This window comes from Clavelina lepadiformis, chromosome 8 (assembly GCF_947623445.1).
Source record: "Clavelina lepadiformis chromosome 8, kaClaLepa1.1, whole genome shotgun sequence".
Lineage (NCBI taxonomy): Eukaryota > Metazoa > Chordata > Ascidiacea > Aplousobranchia > Clavelinidae > Clavelina > Clavelina lepadiformis.
In genome coordinates this window covers 12,501,639-12,521,736 of record NC_135247.1, presented here as the reverse complement: position 1 = coordinate 12,521,736, position 20,098 = coordinate 12,501,639, and the positions used below count along the sequence as shown (strand labels likewise).

At 35.7% G+C, this 20,098-nt stretch overlaps 1 protein-coding gene across 1 annotated transcript; it reads left to right on the top strand.

Annotated features, from left to right (window-relative positions):
• Positions 1–9,061: 9,061 nt before the first annotated feature.
• Positions 9,062–19,928, top strand: LOC143468626 (anthrax toxin receptor 2-like). Its single transcript, XM_076965954.1, has 13 exons — positions 9,062–9,428; positions 9,527–9,685; positions 10,178–10,364; positions 11,474–11,584; positions 11,739–11,838; positions 11,930–12,028; positions 13,336–13,490; positions 14,007–14,105; positions 15,466–15,534; positions 16,005–16,088; positions 16,195–16,359; positions 19,098–19,175; positions 19,353–19,928. The coding sequence occupies exons 1-13, from the start codon at positions 9,295–9,297 to the stop codon at positions 19,449–19,451; spliced, it is 1,539 nt and encodes a 512-aa protein (XP_076822069.1). The 5' UTR covers positions 9,062–9,294; the 3' UTR covers positions 19,452–19,928.
• The last annotated feature ends 170 nt before the right edge of the window (positions 19,929–20,098 follow it).

Here is a 20,098-nt window from a genome sequence, read left to right as displayed (position 1 = left end):
CTTCTTAAGAAGCAAATGCAACATGTCTTAAAAAGCCTTATTACAACCGATAAAACTATGGTCAAAGGCTCCTACGTCGCAGAAACTGTTGTGAACTATAGGCTCCAATCACTAGAAGGTAACATGAGCTTTATTCAATAGAAGCTTGGGATATTCTTACAAATACAAACAGATAGTAAAGAAATAATAAAAACGCAATGAACATGACTAGCTCTTAAAAGTTCCGCTATCAGTTGTGGACTCACTACTATGAAACAGGAAACGGTAAACAACTAATTTAGGTGCGACTTAGGTAAGGAGAGCTACCAGTAGTTACGTGCCCTGCACGTTGATTGATTACATCTACTTGGTAAATAGGTAAATAAGTAAGGAAATATTTTTAAAACATCAACATTTATAACAGGCATATTTGCGCATGCGGTGAATAAACCTTGCTCCTTGCATTTTCGCATATGACAAATCCATTCCTCTCAGCTCTTATATTTATTTTGTAGCTCCTTCCCATGAGGTGGACTCTACTCCCCACCATCGGATTCATCTGATCATCTCCTAAACATTTGTAGTATGCCGGATCTCTCGTCTCCCGCTTTCACGCTTACGAAACCAATATCACACCCCAGCAGATGCAAATCCAAAACAACAAGAGCCGTTGTCTCTGCCTCGCCGTTGTCCTGGTCAATCGTCTTCTTCTGGAGCTGCCTCCCACTTCATCTTCCCGTGATATTTTTGCTGTAATTTACACCTTTTAAGTCACTAGTTATACCGCTTCGATTGCTTTTTATAACGTTATTTTTCATGTGCATGTTTAATGTTGTTAATCTCCAACGCATTTTGTTGTTTTCTTCGTCTCCGTATCATCCAACAATGCTTCCTTTTTGATTCACCGCTTCCTCAGCCTTCCTCTCCCCCCGAAACTAAACAACGTTTACAAGACCAAGTTTGATGGACTGTAGTTACTTCGTGTCTCTAAGGTATGACTTGTCACAAGGGCAGAGAACGTTAGCCTAGTTCGTCATATACAGCAACTATTCCTGCGCCGCCAACTACTTCGTTTAAGGATGTTGTATCTCGGTTCCAGCGTCGGGAGGAAACATTCCATATGGTGCCAAATATCCCCTCGACAAGCAAAATCTGCACAATGATGGCGACTACTTCCGCTATCAATCTGGTTCACTCGCAGCAGTTTCATAACAGTGATCAACAGCCAATTTTAAACGGAGATGCGATTAGGTGATCCTTGAAAGGTTTTTGATGATGATGCCCTTATTTTGTTTCTACCTCATGAGGTTTTTGAGATATTTGGATTTTAAAGTTTTAGTTGTTATATGCTATAATAGCCTATTAATTATAGGGAGATTCTTTTGCCAACCATTTGCAAAATAAGTGGTAAATTTAGCAGTTAATTCCACATGTAGGTAGTGCTTATACCACTCAATATTGTAGTAACGTGTACTGTTCAATAGATTTATTTGTGCCATATTTTGATCGACTGCTATTCTGCCTTTGTTATTTCAAGAAAGTGCAAGAACAATCCCGATCTGTTTTGTTATATTTGTGGCAGTTTTACAATCAAAGGCAAGCAACGAAGTATCACTTCAGATATCAAAAAGATGTACAAGTTGTACTTTGGCTGCCAATTAGGAGACCAAGACAAAAAGTGGGCACCACATCAAACATGTACAGGTTGTTCAACTGGTTTACACAGTCGGCTACACAAACGAACGTCATTGATGCCTTTTACTATTCCCATGATATGGCGAGAACCAAAAGACCACATTCAGGACTGCTATTTCTGCCTTGTCAATGTAAAAGGGTTTTCTTCAAAAACTAAAAGTAAAATTGCATATCCCAACTTAGATTCAGCGAGGAGGCCTGTACCACATGATGCTTCACTTCCTGTTCCGCTTCCTCCTCATGAAGGTCTTAAATCTGTTCCTGATGTAGTTGAAAATAGTGCTGCTCAAGGGAGTTCCACAGATACGAGTAATTGTGCTGAGTCCGAATACGAACCAGAAGAAAGTTCAAAACCTATTCTGTTTTCCCAGAAACGTTTAAACGACCTTATAAGAGATTTTTTTCTTTCCAGAGAAAAGTCAGAACTGCTTGCATCAAGATTAAAAGAAAACAACTTGCTTGAGAAAGATGTAGTAATAAGTCATTATAGAAAGCGAAACTTGGACCTGGCCGCAGCATTCACAGTAGATGGACCTCTTTGCTACTGCCTCAACATAAATGACTTGTTTCAAAAATTGGGTGAAGCACAAATTGTTGATGAGTGGCCCCGTTTCATTGACTCTTCGAAGAGAAGTTTGAAAGCTGTGTTGTTGCACAATGGAAATACAAAACCGTCTATTCCTATAGCACATTCTGTTCATCTGAAAGAATGTTATGAAAGCATCGAAGTCCTTCTGGAAGCTACTCAGGACAATACTAACAAATGAAGTATTTGGGAAGACCTCAAAGTCGTTGGCATCTTAATGGGAATGCAGGGAGGATTCACAAAACACTGCTGCTTCCTGTGTTTGTGGAACAGCCGTGCTACCAAATAACATTATATTAGAAGAGACTGGCCTGTAAGAGAATCGTACTTAACTGGAGTGGCTAGCATCGAAAACGTTCCTCTAGTACAGGGATGTCCAACCTTTTATTGTAGTGGGCCGCATTGTCACTTGAAATAATTCAGTGGGCCGCAGAAACTATTAAATTTCAAGAAAAATGGGTACATCTTCGAGTCTTATAGTTATATATAATCCTGTTGTTACCATACTATACTATTACTGCACCCCTAAAAGATGACTGGTACATTTTAATTAGGGTAAGATTGAAAGTTCAAAATACTACTTGGAGTGAAAATGACTAGCGGGCCGCACAAAAATCTCAGGCGGGCCGCAATGTGGCCCGCGGGCCGCAGGTTGGACATCCCTGCTCTAGTAGATCCTCAGAAAATTCTCTTGCTACCTCTGAATATCAACCTGGGTTTGATGAAGAATTTTGTTAAAGCAATGGGTAATTGCAATTCTAATGGGTTCGCATTTCTGTGCAAACATTTCTTAGCATGAGCCAAGCAAAACTTAAAGAAGGAATCTTTGTTGGCCCTCAAATTAGAGAAGTGCTAAAGGATCCACATTTTGAAAAATCATTGTCAACGTTGGAATTTTGTGCTTGACAGGGATTCAAGTGATTGCGCGCTAACTTTTTAGGAAATGCGAAATCGCCTTCTTTTCAGGCAGGAGTTGACGATTTGCTTGAGGCTTACAGAAAAATGGGTTGCTGCATGTCCTTCAAAATGCATTTTCTGCACTCCCACTTGAACTTCTTACCAGAAAACCTTGGTGCAGTTAGTGACGAACAAGGTGAACGATTTCACCAGGACATTCAAACTATGGAAGCTCGTTACCAAGGTTTTTGGAATGAGGGAAGGATGAGGGACTTACTGCTGGATGTTATATCATGATGACCCCAGTCATGTGTACAAAAGAAAGTTATATGTTAAACACTTTTAAGTGCCATGTATCATAGCTGTGTTTTGTTTTTAATGCTTTTTTTCTGAAAACACGGATTCGACGATATATTGAAAATGTGATGAGCTAAAGAAAAACTAAAGGCAGATTCGGAATCAGAGCAAAAAATACATCTCAAATAATATAATAGCGTTCTCGTTTAAAAAAAAGTGAAATTTTGTTGACCTGTGATAATTTGCGTATATGCTAAGTTCTTGGAGACGAAACGCGATATTTACAATTCAAACAGTATTCACAAAACATGTTACTCTTAGAGTTTCACTCGATGACGTAATTGTATTATCATATGTAATTATTCATTCATTTGTAAAAAAACTTTATCCATTTTCTATTGTTTATTCATGTTGCCATGTTTCGCTACCAGTGTCACAAAAGTTTGCGTAAATTTATTTTCTGTCCCTATAGACGGGGAGGAATTCAGCGGCTTGGATGGCTTTTTCCAACAACATTACACCATTTCTTGTAATGTGTTTTCCAACTTGTGATTGACATTTATCGATACGTTTTTTGAGAAAGATTATTTCAACTCCCCGTGCATCTGCATGCAGTAAGCAGTTATTACTTATCAGATCACTCATTTCAACTCCCAGCTAGTGCACCTGTTGTTAATAAACTTTATCATATCGCACATTTCAACTCCCCATCTACTAACACTAGAAAAGCTTGAGTCTTTATCAGTGAGCAGATAAAGAGAGATAGCTGCTGAATCACCAGAACAAATATCTGTCGCACTTGGTGTAGAGTAGACGAACTCTTATAAAACTTGTAAAACGGCAGTTTTTCAAGACGCGACTCGCTCAATCTATAGTGTTAAAACGTGACCATAATTTCAAATAAACGCTTTCTCTTGTAAGCATATTCATTGCAATCTGTAACCAACTGACCGCCACACGATTAGAGTATTCTAACAATACGCAAAAACTATAGTGCAAAAAGTATATAGACTCCATAAATAGAGTCAGATTTTATTAGAAGGTTAATTTAGTGAAGAGAAATCATCTGTGTCCCAACACCCTTTTCAGCTGCGATTTTAGTTTCTTGTTTAAAAAATAGTATTGCGCAAATTGGGTGATTAGTTAAATGCAGTGATTTAAAAAAAAATCCATTTTTAAAAGGTTACATTAAATTGCGACAAAATACGTTTAAAAAATTTTCGGCTTTCACATTTTTGAAAACATATATTAAGCGGACATACGGCGTTAAAAAATTGTTTTGTAGGGCGTTTCAAAATCGTAAAGTAAATTGACAGCTATTGTACGTAAAATCTAAGGATATATTTCATTTTGTAGTGTTGTAAAGAGTTTTTCAAGCATAAAAACAAGAACTTTTGCGCTCCAGCAATTTGGTCAAGGTAGGAATTTTAGAACCAAATTCTAAAGCTTCTGCAAAATTTAACAAGCGAAATATAGGCCCAGCGATGAAACATAGGCTAAACAGGTCTTACGCATCACCAGCTTTGTTTATCAAGAAACTTGGTTGATCTTTGCTAAGCATAATTAAAATTGTTGGCTTATACGGCGTTACAAAGGTGCCTATGCGGCGTTGTAAATTATTAAATATATTTCATATACACATATTTTACAACGCCTTAAATTGCCAGCTGCTGTTCCTATGAATATCAGAATATATTTCATTTCGAGGTTTTTTAAAGAGTTTTTTGAGCCGTAAAATAGCAAATTTCTTGCTCTCCACGCATTCTAGAGGCTGTTTTTCAACGCGGTAATTCCAGACTAAGCATTCAAAAAACTTCGACGCTCCTGCCCGCAAGGTTTATCTTGTAGAGCACAACACGTTACCTGTATCAAAACAATTTAGTGCGTACCATTTGAAAATATTTTGCGGTTGCCCCTGAAAGTGATGATTTTAAATAACAAAATATTTTTCCAAAGTCGTGATTAACAATCAAGGTGTCGAACGGCGGAACTAAACCAGAACCCAATATATGAAATTTGTCTGAACTCAAACCGAACCTGAACCATTGAACAGGTAGGAGAAAAAAACGAAAAGGAGTTCATAAAAAATATCATTCGCAAAGAATTAAAATCTATCATGTCATGTTTAACATATTTTATTTTATTTGAACCGCAAATAACTTGAAGTAAAAGATATTGGAATGTTTGGAACTTAGCCTAAACCTTTAAGGAGGCATATGTGTTTGAAAACAGGGTCAATTTCTTAGCTTATTTCTTAATGCAGTAAAATTACAAAAAAATGCCATTACTCGAAAGCAGCGTCATCGGGTTCAGCGAAATTTTGCACGCAAACTAGGCATGCCTGAAACTACCGCATATACTGGAATATGACATAGTTGACATATCTCTAGCTCTCAGGAAGTAGGCCTTAAAAGTAATATTTTTGGCCTAATAATATACATTTTCCTATTTTGTATGCAAACATTTATTTGCATTTTACACGCCACCTGGAAATTTGAAACACCCCTACCCTGCTAGGGGAATTCCCAAGCTAGAAAACAACACCAACCGTGCTGCCCTCTGATTGGTCTAAACAGGCTTTTTAAAACCCTATACTTAAGAGTCTAACGAAATCAGAGAAATCTTATTTTTTGACCCATACGCCTCCTTAAGAAACAACATTATACATCTTGTAGGCACTATAACTATGGCTATGTTGAGATTCTGGGTCTGAAATCTCCAGTAATAACTCGGAACGCACTACACAAATTTTTTGCTTATCACTGATTGGCTGTTGATATTGAGTTACAACTTTGCAACATCGATATTTTCAATCACGATTCTTGAAACATGGTTTGTCGCAATGCAACTCAAGCTTTAACAATGCATTGGTTTCAAATCATTACATTTAACTCCATTTGCAATCACCTAACCAGCGCAATACCATTTTATAAATAAGATATTGAAAGTATCACAATTTTATGAAAGGTTTTAAGTACAAAATTATTTATGACAATCTTTTGTTTCGCCTATCTTTTACCATACAGACTTCATTTTTGTTGACTTTTTCTGTGTTGAGAAACAGTAAATTTTCGAAGTTTTTTTATATTTTGGATAGATACTATACACAAAACTTTTGCCGAAAACATTCTAACTTATGGAAACATGGTCTACTCTATATCACCGTCTACATGTAGTAGTGCGGTATATCTACGTTATACCGTACCATTTTGAACTAATATCAAGTTTTAAATATCTGAATTTAACTTTCTTGTATCTAAATTTAACTAGGTTATCTTCGTTCACCAACTTTTAACCTGGCCCCATAGCATGGCAAAATAATTACATAGTTTATTTGTTTGTTCCAGGCTTATAGGCTGCAGGCCTACTCTTCTAATAGACTACAGCCTGACTTTTGAATGGTTTACGACTCAGGACTCGTCCGACGTTTGTCGGAATACATGTATAAGTCGTAATCTATATTTTCTGTCGAAAAATTACAAAAACAGTGGCTGAAAAAAAATCACATGCATTTCTAAGACCAGAAGCTCTTTTGTCACCAAACTTTCAAATTTTTTCTGACAATTTACGCGCATGCGCACAACGGATTGTGCAAAAGGTCTATTAACTACGTAGAAGGATGTTGCAAATTTCTAATTAAAAATTTTGAATTACTTTCATAAATCTCATTTTCTGAAGAATAACTTCTGAATAACGACATGTTGCAAATCATCTCTTTTTCAACAAGTTGCCCGATTACAAATTATTACTTACGTAGATTGCTTTTTTACAAATCGTCAGTTTTCAGAAATGAAAATTTTCAAATTATCACTTTACAAAAGTAATGTTTTACGAATCACAAGTTTTCGAACACGTTAACTTATTTCAACTTATAAAATTTAAAAAATTACCTTTTACAAATCAGAGCTTTTTTGCTTGGTCTCATTTAGCAAACTGCTAGTTTTATTAAATCCATATAGGCCTACACTATACATGGGTTCGGCAAAATAACTGAATGAAATATACTTCTCCTTAACAAAGTTATTTTAATAGTTGATCAGTAAAGCAAAGTGTTACACATAAATTTGTCAAAACTTGCATATTTTACCACAAAACGAGCTACTGTTTAAAAAGTTTTGGCTAAAAGATTGTTATAGTCCAAAAAGAAGGTGTCAAAAACACGTCATTTTTGCGGTATTGAAATTCCAAGAAAACGACTTCGCTAAAAAGGCGCGTCTTCACGTCATATGCTGGGCGCTTAGTTTCCAACATTGGATTGTTTAATGAAAAAACTGACTATTTTTATGCAGCATGATTGACGAAAAGCTTCCTGTATCCGTCAAGCTAATGTATCGCGGCTCACATATATATTGTTCAATAAAGGTGGAGAAGAAAGTGCGCATTACTTGTTACGCTTAATTTTGAAAAGTCGTTATGTAATCATATTCATTCTAATTGTAAAATCCTTTATGCAATCGAATTTTACTATATACATAATACAATAATTAAATTTCAACAATACTATTTAATATAAAATATTTCGTATTGTCTCGTTAATGCCGAATTGCTTCTTAAGATGATTTTTTTTGACAGCATTAGCTGTTACTCAAGTTTGATTTTTTATGGTCTAATATTCTGTCTTGGAAAGTAGTCATTAAATAGTATACCACAACATCGTTACTATATAAGTCAAAGAGAGTTAGTGACTTTGAAGAGCTAGTCATTGTAAATTTGTCTTGTTGGATGCTTTTAATATATCAAATAGAATCTGCATAACACGCCGATAAAAGAGGTGGGAAGTAGATACTTTGAAAGTGGCATCGGTAACGGTACCGGTACTTGGCAAAAAATGTACCAACGGTTCCGGTATTCGATACTATTTTAAAAAAGTAGTTTGGTACGTTGTACTCGGTACTGGTACTTATTGTGTAAAAGATGCTGCTGCAAATGCAATGTTTGCCTTCATTATGCCCCAAGAAAGGTTACTCCAGGTCAAAACACATGTGACGTCAATCGTTTGCAATTTTACTTGACATTTCTCAATTAAAAAGATCAACAGTTGCTAGAATTAGCATTACTTTAATTAAGTAGATTAATTGAAATGTATTTTTGAAAACATACTTGTTAAAATTTTGCAATTATCAAGTGAAAAGTACAGAGTAACGGAACCGACTGAAATTTCTTGAAAAAAGTAATTCGGTACAGAGATTGGGTACTTTTTTTCATAAGTAACAACCGTACCGATATCGGTACTAAAAAGTACTGCGGCACAGTAATTCGGTACTATAGCACCGCGGTACTGGCCACCTATGGGCCTGTATGCTAATAATGCTATGAAATCAGCTCAAGTGCCAACATAGTTCTCTGTGCTTTTGGGGAGCAGTGTGTATAGCTACGTTGACCGGAAACATGTACTAGGTATAGGTTTCCTTCGGGAATGGGACAACAAATACAAAGCTCAGGCGCATGTTTGTGAAAATCGAGTCGAGCCAAACGTTTCGCATCACAAAAAAGTTTTTTTAACTTGCTTGAAGTAAACTTTTGCAAGCCGGAAAGGGTTTAAAGCTGTGATCGCATGATACTCCAATCAGATCGTAAAAACAACAACATGCTTGACTTTGAAAGTAAAGGGAAAATGTAAAGTGTGAGCACTAGTAGCCAACTAGTTATTTCCGAAATTGTGAACGAAGAAAGCAAATTTTAGGATCACCATGCTGCATGCATAGTTTCATTCCAAAGCCAAACAGCTGAGCAAGTTTGTGTAGTAAACCAAGAAAGTAATACTTTTTAAAAACGAGTTTGCTTTTTTCAACCCTGTATACTGCATTTTCACAGTAGTTACAGAATGAACTAACTCGAAAATGAATGTTGAAGCAACATTGCTGTCAATCCTTGTTATAAGTTGTTGTGTAACAGCGTTCAGCCATTCCACGCCAGTTTCACAACCCGCGTCAAGCTGTAATGGAGAATTCGACGTTTATTTTGTGCTAGATTTGTAAGTATATTAAAAAAGAATAACAGAAAGGAGCTTAAGTTAATAATCAGCTTAGTAGTTTACTTTATTTTCTACAAAAACTTCAATTAAAATTGTAGATCTTCTAGTCTAATGAATGGCAGGCGTAATCATTTCAAAGAGGAAACGGTGTCTTTTGTGAAGGAATTGATTGACAAATTTACAAGTCCTCTACTTCGATTGTCTTTCATTACTTTTAATACTCGTGCTACAGTGGTCATGTCCTTAACAAACGACAGGTAAATAAATATCAGCACACCAGTTTTGACAAAAAGTTTCAAATGAATTTACGACACTGGCATTTGACATGCTTCCAAATCATGTTTTAATTTTCGAATGCTTATACTACACAATAACACCAAGATAACTTACTTCGTTATCTATTTGTTGCAAACATTTTGGATATACAGTAGAATTAACTGCATTAGGTAATGTTGAAAATGCTTAATTTAAACGATTTTAAATAATGGGTCAATCGTCGAATTCTTAATTAGTTTTTATTGCTAAACTGCAGAGTAATCCCAACCAGTTATCAAGAATTAACTATAGCCTACTACATAACTGCTAAGATTTTTTTGCCTTTAGTTCAGGACTCATCAACCAAAATTTACATTTTTTACAGAGTCTCTTTTGTAAAAGGGTATTCTCTCGAGTATATAGTTGTTATTTTTACTGTTAAGATCATGTTCAGAGAAACTAGACTTTCATTTTTGTTATTTTTATTTTTTTAGAGCCATTGTTGACTCAAAGTTGCAAGTGCTTCGTCGTGCCATTCCGGATGGAATGACAAGGCTTGGTCTGGGTATAGAGAAAGTTAATCACCAGATAGAAAACTACGGTCAAAAACGCGCCAGTGTAGTCATTGTCCTTACAGATGGAATACTTGAATACACCGCAAAAGTCAAAGCAGTTTATGAGGTATATAGTGATCCTTTCTATATATTTATTTTATAAATATTTCTGCAAGCAGGTAACTCTTTCCATATACTTCTCACGGTATGCCAAATGGAAATAGGGAGACCGGTTTACAGTGAATCACAAATGTTTGTTTTCGCGTTTCTTCAAATGTGACTTTTCGTATAGAAACTTCAATTCTTGTGATGTAATTGCATTTGATTTAAACTCTGTTAAACCTTGTAGTGAGATCGTTAGCTATTTTGTTTATTAAGACATTTTACTTTAAAAGGGGGAAAAAATGAATCACTGTAGAATGGTACCTGTACACAGTGAATTAAAACTAGAGTCGTGTTTTTGAATTGACTATTTTCTGAAATATGTCTGGTATCTTGCTTTATTATTTTCTGAAAATGAGACATACCTTCAGTCTTGCGAAAAAGCAGTAAAGTGACTTTAGTGGAAAAATAAACGGTCTCATTTACAGTAAACAAAGCACATTGGATTCTGTTATCTACAGTAATAATGAAATTTACAACCTAAAAAATGATTGGACAATGGACAACAACTTTGTCCTACCATGACCGGACATTTGCAAGTTGACAACTCTACTATATTAATATCACCTTGCTTTGGCATTCCCAGTGTTTCCATACGTTACGAAATGCTTCTGTAAATTGCATTTTTAATGACTGTTTATAATTTATCAATTCGATACCCCCTCATATACGAATAGAGCAGAATGTATACAACTGTACCTGTTTGACCTTCAGATTTTCTTAAAGTTAAAGCTATGAAACATAACATTAGTGTGCTGTTGTGACCAAGTACTGAACCATGCCCAGTAACGCTTATCCATTTAATTGCCATGGTTTAGGGTAATTGCCAATTGGTCTTGGAGCAGTTTATCTTATACTTGTTACGGAAATTGTTTAAATTACGTATTTCCATAACAAAGTCATTTAAACTATGAAGTGGCATAATTCTTGCACAGATCGGCAACACATTCTGCTTTTAAAAATAGGACAAACGTACGCTGGTAGCAAACAAATGCTCCTCATGTGTAACAATTAATTGTAATAAAATAGAAACCAAAACCATCCAAGCGTAACAAAACAATGTCTTTGTTTTAGGCAAACAAAGCCCGAAAGTTTGGAGCTACAATCCTGGCAGTCGGTGTGGGAGATTTTAATCCCAGTCAGCTGTTGGAGATTGTTGGTGGATCAAAACACTTTATGTTCAAGGTTATAATATATTCAAGGTTAAGGTTATAATACTATAGCGGTAAAACACGTTACTATAAATTATATTACATTTTCTAAAAATGCACAAACGTTGGACGTCTACAAGCTATTGCAATCATTCTGCTGTTTAATACAACGCTTTGGACTATTTTAGGCAGCAAGCTTTCATGACTTAAACGCGATTGTCGCAAGAGTAATCGATGGATCTTGCGTCGAAATTGTATCTGCAACACCAGATTTCGTGTGCTCCAATTGTGAGACTAACTGAAAATTTTTATTTTTGCATTTCCGTTATCTCTCTTACTATGCTGCTTTTGACTAAAAATTTGGACTTTTTGTATACAGCTACATTTGAATTAGTAATAAGCGGCAAAGGCTTCAACAAAACGGGTATTCCTCAGCTAGTAAAATGCAACTATTACATCAATGAACGAACCAACTTTTGTGAGTATTAAGCTGTAGCGTCTCGCTTGTCGCTGCCACTTTATGAAGGCATCACAAACGCATAGTATACGCCGCTTATTAGTGTATTTTCTCGATACGCTATATAGTATAACTATATACAGTACATTGATTATAATTAATTAAAACTATCGAGGTTTGAGTGGGCCGAATCTCTTTCGTTATTATCAAGTGACAGGCGAGCTCTGTTTACTTTATAGTACCATTGTGTGTAAATCTTTATAGTTTCCTTATAGCCTTATAAGTGAACTATATTACTATAACGATTTTACTGGACACCTGCGTACCATCCTAAAGCTGAAGGAAGGAATATGACCAAAAGGATTAAAAAATGTGTACAGAATTGATGTGTACAGCTAAGAATCTGTACAAAATTGATTCAAACAATCAACGGATTTCACATTTGCTCTTATTTCTGCGGCATTTAGTTTTATTTTTACGAGATGTGATTTAACTCTTACTTACGTTTATAGCAACCTTAGGTTTTCAGTGTTTTGTCGATTTTGTTAAAGTAAAGAGCAAGTCCAAAACCAAGTCGACCTTAAATCAAAGACTAGTTGTCAGTTAGTAGAGCGGATTTTCACCAATATCTAGTGGTTAAGCAGTTACTCTATTGCCAAAAATAAATGATCAAAAACGCTAACTCACCGCGTAAATATGAAAGAGGCCATTATACGTGACGATATAAAAACAATGGCCATGACATGGGGATTTAGATCAAGTCTAATTACAATGCTTCTTGTGGCCAAAAAATAGTAGGTATAAGAAAGTGTACTTTAGTGTGTACCGTTCCAGGAATATTTTAAGCACAAGTTAGCTTACTGTTTGTGTATTCTTACTAGTGAATGTAGATGCTAACCGAATGGCCGTCTTGACTGTTGAAGCTAGCCTAGTCCGATACAAGTTACTGCCTTAAAAGCAAGAATGCTTTACTAGTTCATGTACTGCCATCTGTGACATTCCTATGCTGAAAATAATCATTATCCGCTACTAGTCACCTACTTATTGATTTCACCCAAACGCGTTAGCTACCCAACTACTACCAGACAATCATACAGTTTTGACATGATGACATCATAATAGCCTCCACCCCGTTATAATAGGAAGCCAAATCTGCCATACAATTATGGCAATAACTGGTTGATCAGTAGCCACTACATATTTTTATAAATCTTTTCTCCAATATACTTCAGGCAGTTATTCTTTGATAATGCCAACTTGTTTTTGGACATGCCCCTCACTTTTAAGTGTACCCCGACAGTATAAAGAACGTTTCCTTTGAAATTTAGTGGTGAACCCATCGTCATTTGCATCGAATCGACTTACCTGTCCACCTCCCAAAGATTTTAACTTGTTCCATGGTAATGAGGTGACATTACAAGTGAGCTTGAATGGAGGGATCAGTTTTATATCCAGCAATGTGACAATCAAAGTGGAAGTTTGCGTAAGAACTTGATTACCGTATTGATTTGTTTGTAAACCGATCTTGTTTGTAAGCCGCCCTCGATTGTAAAGCGCATCTCATACTACTAAAAAATTAATGTAAGCCGCGCAGCATGTGTGGTAATTGTGCTGAAATTAAAATACCGGTACCTGACACCTAAAGTCTAAGTACTAAGTCCTCTCAGAACAATTCGTGCTATAACAGCAGCGATTGCAAAACAAGAGTTCTGCTTTTACCCATAGTGAAAGTGCTAGCCGCCGAGGAAAATTCTCGTTTTACCCAAGGGACGGGCTAATAAGAGTTTGTCAAAGAACTGCAGCCAATTAAAAAAATAGCAGCAAATAAAATGTTTGTTTGATAAGAAATTGTAAGCCGTCGTTGAATGTAAACCGCACAAATGATTATGTTTATACGCCGCGGCTTACAATCGAATAAATACAGTACGAGACCAAAATTGTCTTATATGTGCACGTGCAACTGCTATAAATCAATAACATTAAATTAACAATTTTACAGGAGCACAACCAGGGAGTTCTATGGACTATAATGTTAGTTACGGCAGGAGTTTTGTTGGCAGTGCTCTGGTGGTTCTGGAATGTTATATGTTGCAAAACTGTAAGTTAATTTCGTTATTTCTGGGCAAGGGTTAGATATTTATGTTTAGTTCTACGTGGCTATTGCGTTACGACATTTTATATTCGGATACTGGTATTCGCTTTAAAATTAGTTTTTAAACTAAGCCAGCAGAACATGCTGGTAATACTGTATATGTAGAAAAAATCCCTACGATTCCTACAATGTGTAATACAATACAATGAGTCAGTGTATAATAGTACGAATTTGATTTGGACCAACGCATTGGTCTGTTCTGAAATTTGGCTTTAAGGACTAATTGCGCATTTCGTGCTTGTATATAACGCCATTATTTTACATGTAGGGCTACTCATATAGTAGTTGCATATTTTGACCACGTTTAGCACAGTGTGGGCCCGGGCCTGGAAGTTAATTTCGGCCTCTTCAAACATTAGGTAAGCTCGTAATTCCCAAATATCTCGTAATTCGTGATCCATAAACGGCCAGTTGCCACCACTGTCAACTTGCTAATGGCTATAGATTTTATTCACAAAGCATTTATTCCGTTGCAATTTAAAATCACAGAAAAACTCGAAAATTCATACGTTTCCTCATTGAAGACTAAACTTCTTTGGCTATATGTATGATTTAATGTAAATTTTTCAGAATAGTTTGTTATAAGAATGCTTTTCTAACATTTGACATCAATAACGTGATGTAAATAAAAACATTCGATAAAACAAGAGTGTTAGTTTTTAGTTTCATTTTATATTGACATTACATAAATGTAACATCAAACACGTTATGTAGCCACACTTTCCCCACTTAAATGTTAAATATTGAGTCCTTTAAACACTGCAAAATGAGTATATATGTATAGGCTAAACCAGAACACAACTTTACAGGCCCCATTTCGCCCACGCTGGTCAAACAGATGCTAAGCAAAAGCACGGCGTTGTTGGAAAATAATCAATAAAAACACAAAAAATCCGTATTTCTTGTACAAGACATCTTAACTTTGTGTTATTGGTACCTGTTATGCTTCCTTTATGGAGGCGTGATAATGAATGTAACCTAATTTACGAATAGATAAGCCCCGTCGAAAGTAGTAGTTCTGAGCCAAATGGCCCGCCTCCATCCACACTGGCTTGCTTTCAGCCGCAGTTAGCTTAACTGACCAATTACAGATTTTGATTGCTAATGCAATTGCAGTATGAAGTGATTGGATATTGGCAGCACAGGAAACCGATCGGTTCGTAAAATGTTACAAGTAAAGCATTAGGACACATGGCCGTTTACACCGATGAATGTTGGCAAATTTGGTTGCTGTCCTCACATATTACCAGGTTCAGGCATGGTGTTTTTCGGGATATGTTTGAAAATTGATTACATTTTCCTCCAGGCTGTAGATTCAGAGCAGAGACCAGCACCGTCGCGACCAATGCCTCCGCCACTTCCGCCGCCTCCTTCGGTGAGTCAAACTCGTGTATAGCTTACATCACGTCTGAGGTCAGCCTGGTACAGACGTCACACTATGTTGTATTCTGGCCCCCTATTTCGTATGCGTCACATTGATCCAATGAACAACAGGGGGTTTATTGTGTGTAGTGGTATCGTTTTGCGCCAAACCTTTTTTCTAAGGCGAAATTACTAACTCAATAATGTATTCTTTATAATTACCTAACGGGAAATTCTATTTTCCGCTGGGTACCAACAATTGCAGACGGAGTTGCACTATTAGACCGCAACGAATTCCCTATGCAACAGTTTATGACATTTTTCTGACATAACGCAAGTTTATGATCTTCACTTCATCATAATGTTTATATACCATATAAAATAAAGTTTGCTGTATTCACCCGTTGCTGACAAATGACTCAGTTGTTTTACCGCAAATAAGTACTATAAGAATACTTTCTGATATTTTCATTATAAATTTAGCAAATAAATGAATTTCAACAATGGCCAACAGTCGATGCTTCATTTTATGGGGGAAGAGGTGCTGGAGGAATGCATCCCATGAAGGTAAACCATTTAAGCAGTTGTTGACTACTTATGTATTTATGTAGGATATATAGATACGAGAATGCACTTTATGTGATCTGAAACAATCATATTGCCTAATTATTAGGTGTCCTGGGGTGATAGAGGTTGCACAGAAGGGGCAATGCATTTGGAACGAACTAAAGATGCTAAAGAAGTTGGTTGTATTGCCAAAGAGGTGCTGATTGATTACCATCCTTTGAAGAAAGCTCCATCGCAGACAAATCAATCGTCTTGTTTAGGGAATATGAAGGTAATTTTATGTTATTGTCGTTATGTTCAACATACTTGCCCACTTACCGGGAACACTGTTGTATAATTTAGGAAGGGCATGGAAATCCTTTCATAATGAAACAAGGGTTTATAAGATTTCAATCCAGATTTCAAAAGCAATACAAATTTTTTAACCACCTGTTGCATCGTAGCCTAATTAATGAATTTTCAAACTCGGATTCTTTAAACGGACTACATCTTTTTTAAACATAGCGTTTATAAACATACCGAGTTTAATTTTTCGTAAAACATCAAAATATGCTTAACATAATAGCCAGTCATGTTTATTCACACGCACACAAATAAATTCTGCTACCGTCCATGTACAAAGTTCAGCATGCTGTAGACCTGAAACAATTAGTGACATTCTCAAGGAGGATCTAGGGTTATGCTCTTTTACGTTCTTTATCCTATACATCCCACCTTTTTTATACATTTGATATATTGAGCTTGTTAGGTTAAGCTTGCGATAAGCATAACTTCAGCCTAACTGCAGACTGCTTAAAGTGAGTGGCAAGTCCAAAAACAAGTTGATCTTCTATGAAAGACCACTACTCCATGAATATACTGGTAAAATAATTTTGAAAAATAATTCTTAGTTAGGTAGTTACAAGCTAAAGAAAATCGCAAAACTGGCCTTAAATGTGACGTTGATGAAGGCTCTTGTGATGTCATACGTAATCGCAGATAACATTTGCCAATTTATAAATTTAGCTATACCTACCGTGCATCACGTATGTACCTGTTACAGCTGTATAAATTGCTCTAACTGCCAATAGCTTGATAGGTGAAAGCCTTTAGTCCAAACACGGCAACCAGTACACTACCGTTAGCCTGTGCGGTCCAAAGAATACCGGATGTTTTATGTTAAAAACAATTGAATAATTTATTCAATGCTTAACGTTGCTAAAATCTTCTCATAACGCCTAATTTGACATAGGCTAAACTCCTATGATCTATATTTCTGATTTTAGTCGGCTACCGCGCAATAAAAGCAACAGGAGCAGCATGTTGTCAAGCAACTTCATTAATCTATGACATAACAATTAGAGCCTTCATCTACGTCACCAATCAAGGCCAAAAACTGAGACTTTTTGCCATTTTCTCTTGCCGATAACTACTGTACCTAATCACGTACTACTTTTGAAAAACATTTTACCAGAGTCTTCAGTTAAAAGTATTCTTTCATATAAGGTCAACTCGTTTTTGGACTTGCCCCTCGCTTTACGCGTAACCTAGCCTGATCTAAAAATGTTATATGCTTATTAAAAAAATCATGTAATCAAGGTGCAGTACGGAAGTCTGTAAATATTTTAGGTGTGGTATAACACGAAAAAGAAGATGATTGGTTGAAAATAACATTTTTTGTTTCTTTATCCATTTTGAAAGTTATGCCTTTCTTATTTTAATAGCAATATGATTACGACAAATCTTTGACATCGGCTCTGGTAATAACATCAGACGAACTATTGAATAATTTGTTTTCCTTTTCGCTGTTTAGCCTATTAGTCTGAAAGCTGGGGCCAAATAATTCTACTTCCCTACTCTCAACTCGCTGCATTTCTTCTTTGCACACTTCGTGTATTTCGGGCTTTCCAATACGAAATTCGTTCAGTAGTGTTTGTTCACTTAGTTTTTTCTTAAATATCTTCACTTTCCTTAACTTTGTACGTTCTTTCCTCATTGTAAAATAAATTTGGAAACGCCATTATTGTCACAGCACTGTACCGTTTTCTCAACCACACAACCCTTTTCCTCTAAAATTTTCCCCAAACGATTGAGTTTGCAAGCCAATATACGCGCTGGTCCTGACTACTCTTAACTTTTTATGAAGATTTTGGCAAAGTGACGTAATATATTCCTAAATTTTATGTATACCGAAGGCCAGAGCAGAACAAAATGATCTATAACAAATATTCGTGTTCGTACGAAGAGGATAGTATCACTAGTGGGTGGTCCCTGCGTCGCAAACTATTGATATGATGATGTTGTCTGAACCGTTTTAACCAAATTTTAAAGTTAAGTAAGAAACAGGATATAGCCTAGTTTGGCACTCTTAAGATTAACTTTATATTTTTCGACACGAGCTTTCGCAAGCATAAGCTTGCTTCTTCAGGTGTACTGTGAAAATGATTTGCTTTGAAAATAGTTATGCCAAAACTCAAAATTTATTTAACGCCGCGGGCCGTAAGGATAAAACTTGATTGAACGTTTGGTGACACGAAACATGAGTTGGAACAGGCAGCGAAACAACACCAAATTTTTGATGTTTTTGACGATTTTTGATTGGGCTATTTTTGATTATTCTTCTCTTACAGCATTATGTTTCATTTTTGTCCTTGCAAAAGCATTAAAGAATTAACAAACAATAAAGAAAAAAGCAGCCCAGATTAAAACCGTTAGAATAAATCGATTTATTCTGTCGTATGGTGGGGCAACTGAGGTGCTGCTGTATTTTGCGATTTGTTATAATCTTGTTTCTTGCTTGAAAAAGGTAAGTTATACGATACAATGATCTCGCGGGCCGGAAATAGTTCTATGTATAAAATAGCATTGCGGGCCAAGTTTTAATGTAAAGCGGGCCGGGAGTTTGACACGTATGGTCTAGAGTCTAGACTCTAGACTCTAGACCACTAGCATATCGTTATATATTGATAACAATTGGTTTAACATTCATATACAATTTAGATTTATATAATCGTCCTTTGTCTTACATAGGTCTGCCTATGTTGTCCTCTTACACCATGTTTATTGTTATGCAAGCAACTGTCTTCACGTCGACCAAATGCTGACGCGGTAAGGCTTTGAATTTTGTAAACGTAAACTTAGTATTAATCAACTTGACGTATGCTTCTTAGATAATGGCCATTACAATTTATGTACAGTATATAATTTTAGATAGACAAACTTTATGATAAATATATCATAAAACATTTTTGTTACACATTAAACACCTGAATAGTAATATTACAGGCCAAGTGCAAAATAATAACATCGAAAAAAAAAGATAACACAAGCAAACGATCAAGCGGTGTTAGCCTGACTGAAGGCTATTTGGACATGAGGAGTTAATATATGACATGAAATGAAGAAACGAGCAAGGGGATCACATAAAATTGCTTTGACGTTTTTATATGATACCTTTTTCTTCAATTTTTTGAAGTTAAAATCCTGCTTATAAGAAAAAGAAGCAAGCTACAAAGCAAAAATTTGTTTTTATTATTTCTTAATTGTCTATTTTCAGTTTGTAATTTTTTCATGTGAAATTCCGGATTTCCAAGATTAGCCTACATTTTTTAATGAATGGAATATGCATGTCAACTCTGTACTCCAAAAATTTCGAAAAGTTAATCTTTATCTGGTGCATTGAATTTATAGTCGCATAAACGCTTACATATATATAAGCTGTTTAGCTGAGTGCGTGGTTATAATTGCTTTATTTCAATGAATTTACATAAAATTCGCCCTTGTTTTTATAGTTTATGTTTGGCAATTACAAAAGTGTGCACATTTGTGTAAATAAAACTAATATACTGTATGTATACTCTACAGTCTAGAGTTGTCTTGAACGAACCTTGTTTACATATTGTAATTTAAACGTAAATTTTGTTCTAAACAAAAGGTCTGTGATATTGTATATACAAAAGCGTGTGCTTTTGATAGGAATTTGTAAAGCATCATCCGAAATTTATGAATAATAAATTTCTGGTTTTCTTCAC

Coding starts and splice junctions, on each gene's coding strand:
- LOC143468626 (XM_076965954.1), top strand. CDS start 9,295: ATGAATGTTGAAGCAACATTGCTGTCAATCCTTGTTATAAGTTGTTGT. Junction 13,491..14,006: donor CAATCAAAGTGGAAGTTTGC/GTAAGAACTTGA, acceptor ACAATTTTACAG/GAGCACAACCAGGGAGTTCT. Junction 15,535..16,004: donor CACTTCCGCCGCCTCCTTCG/GTGAGTCAAACT, acceptor TTATAAATTTAG/CAAATAAATGAATTTCAACA.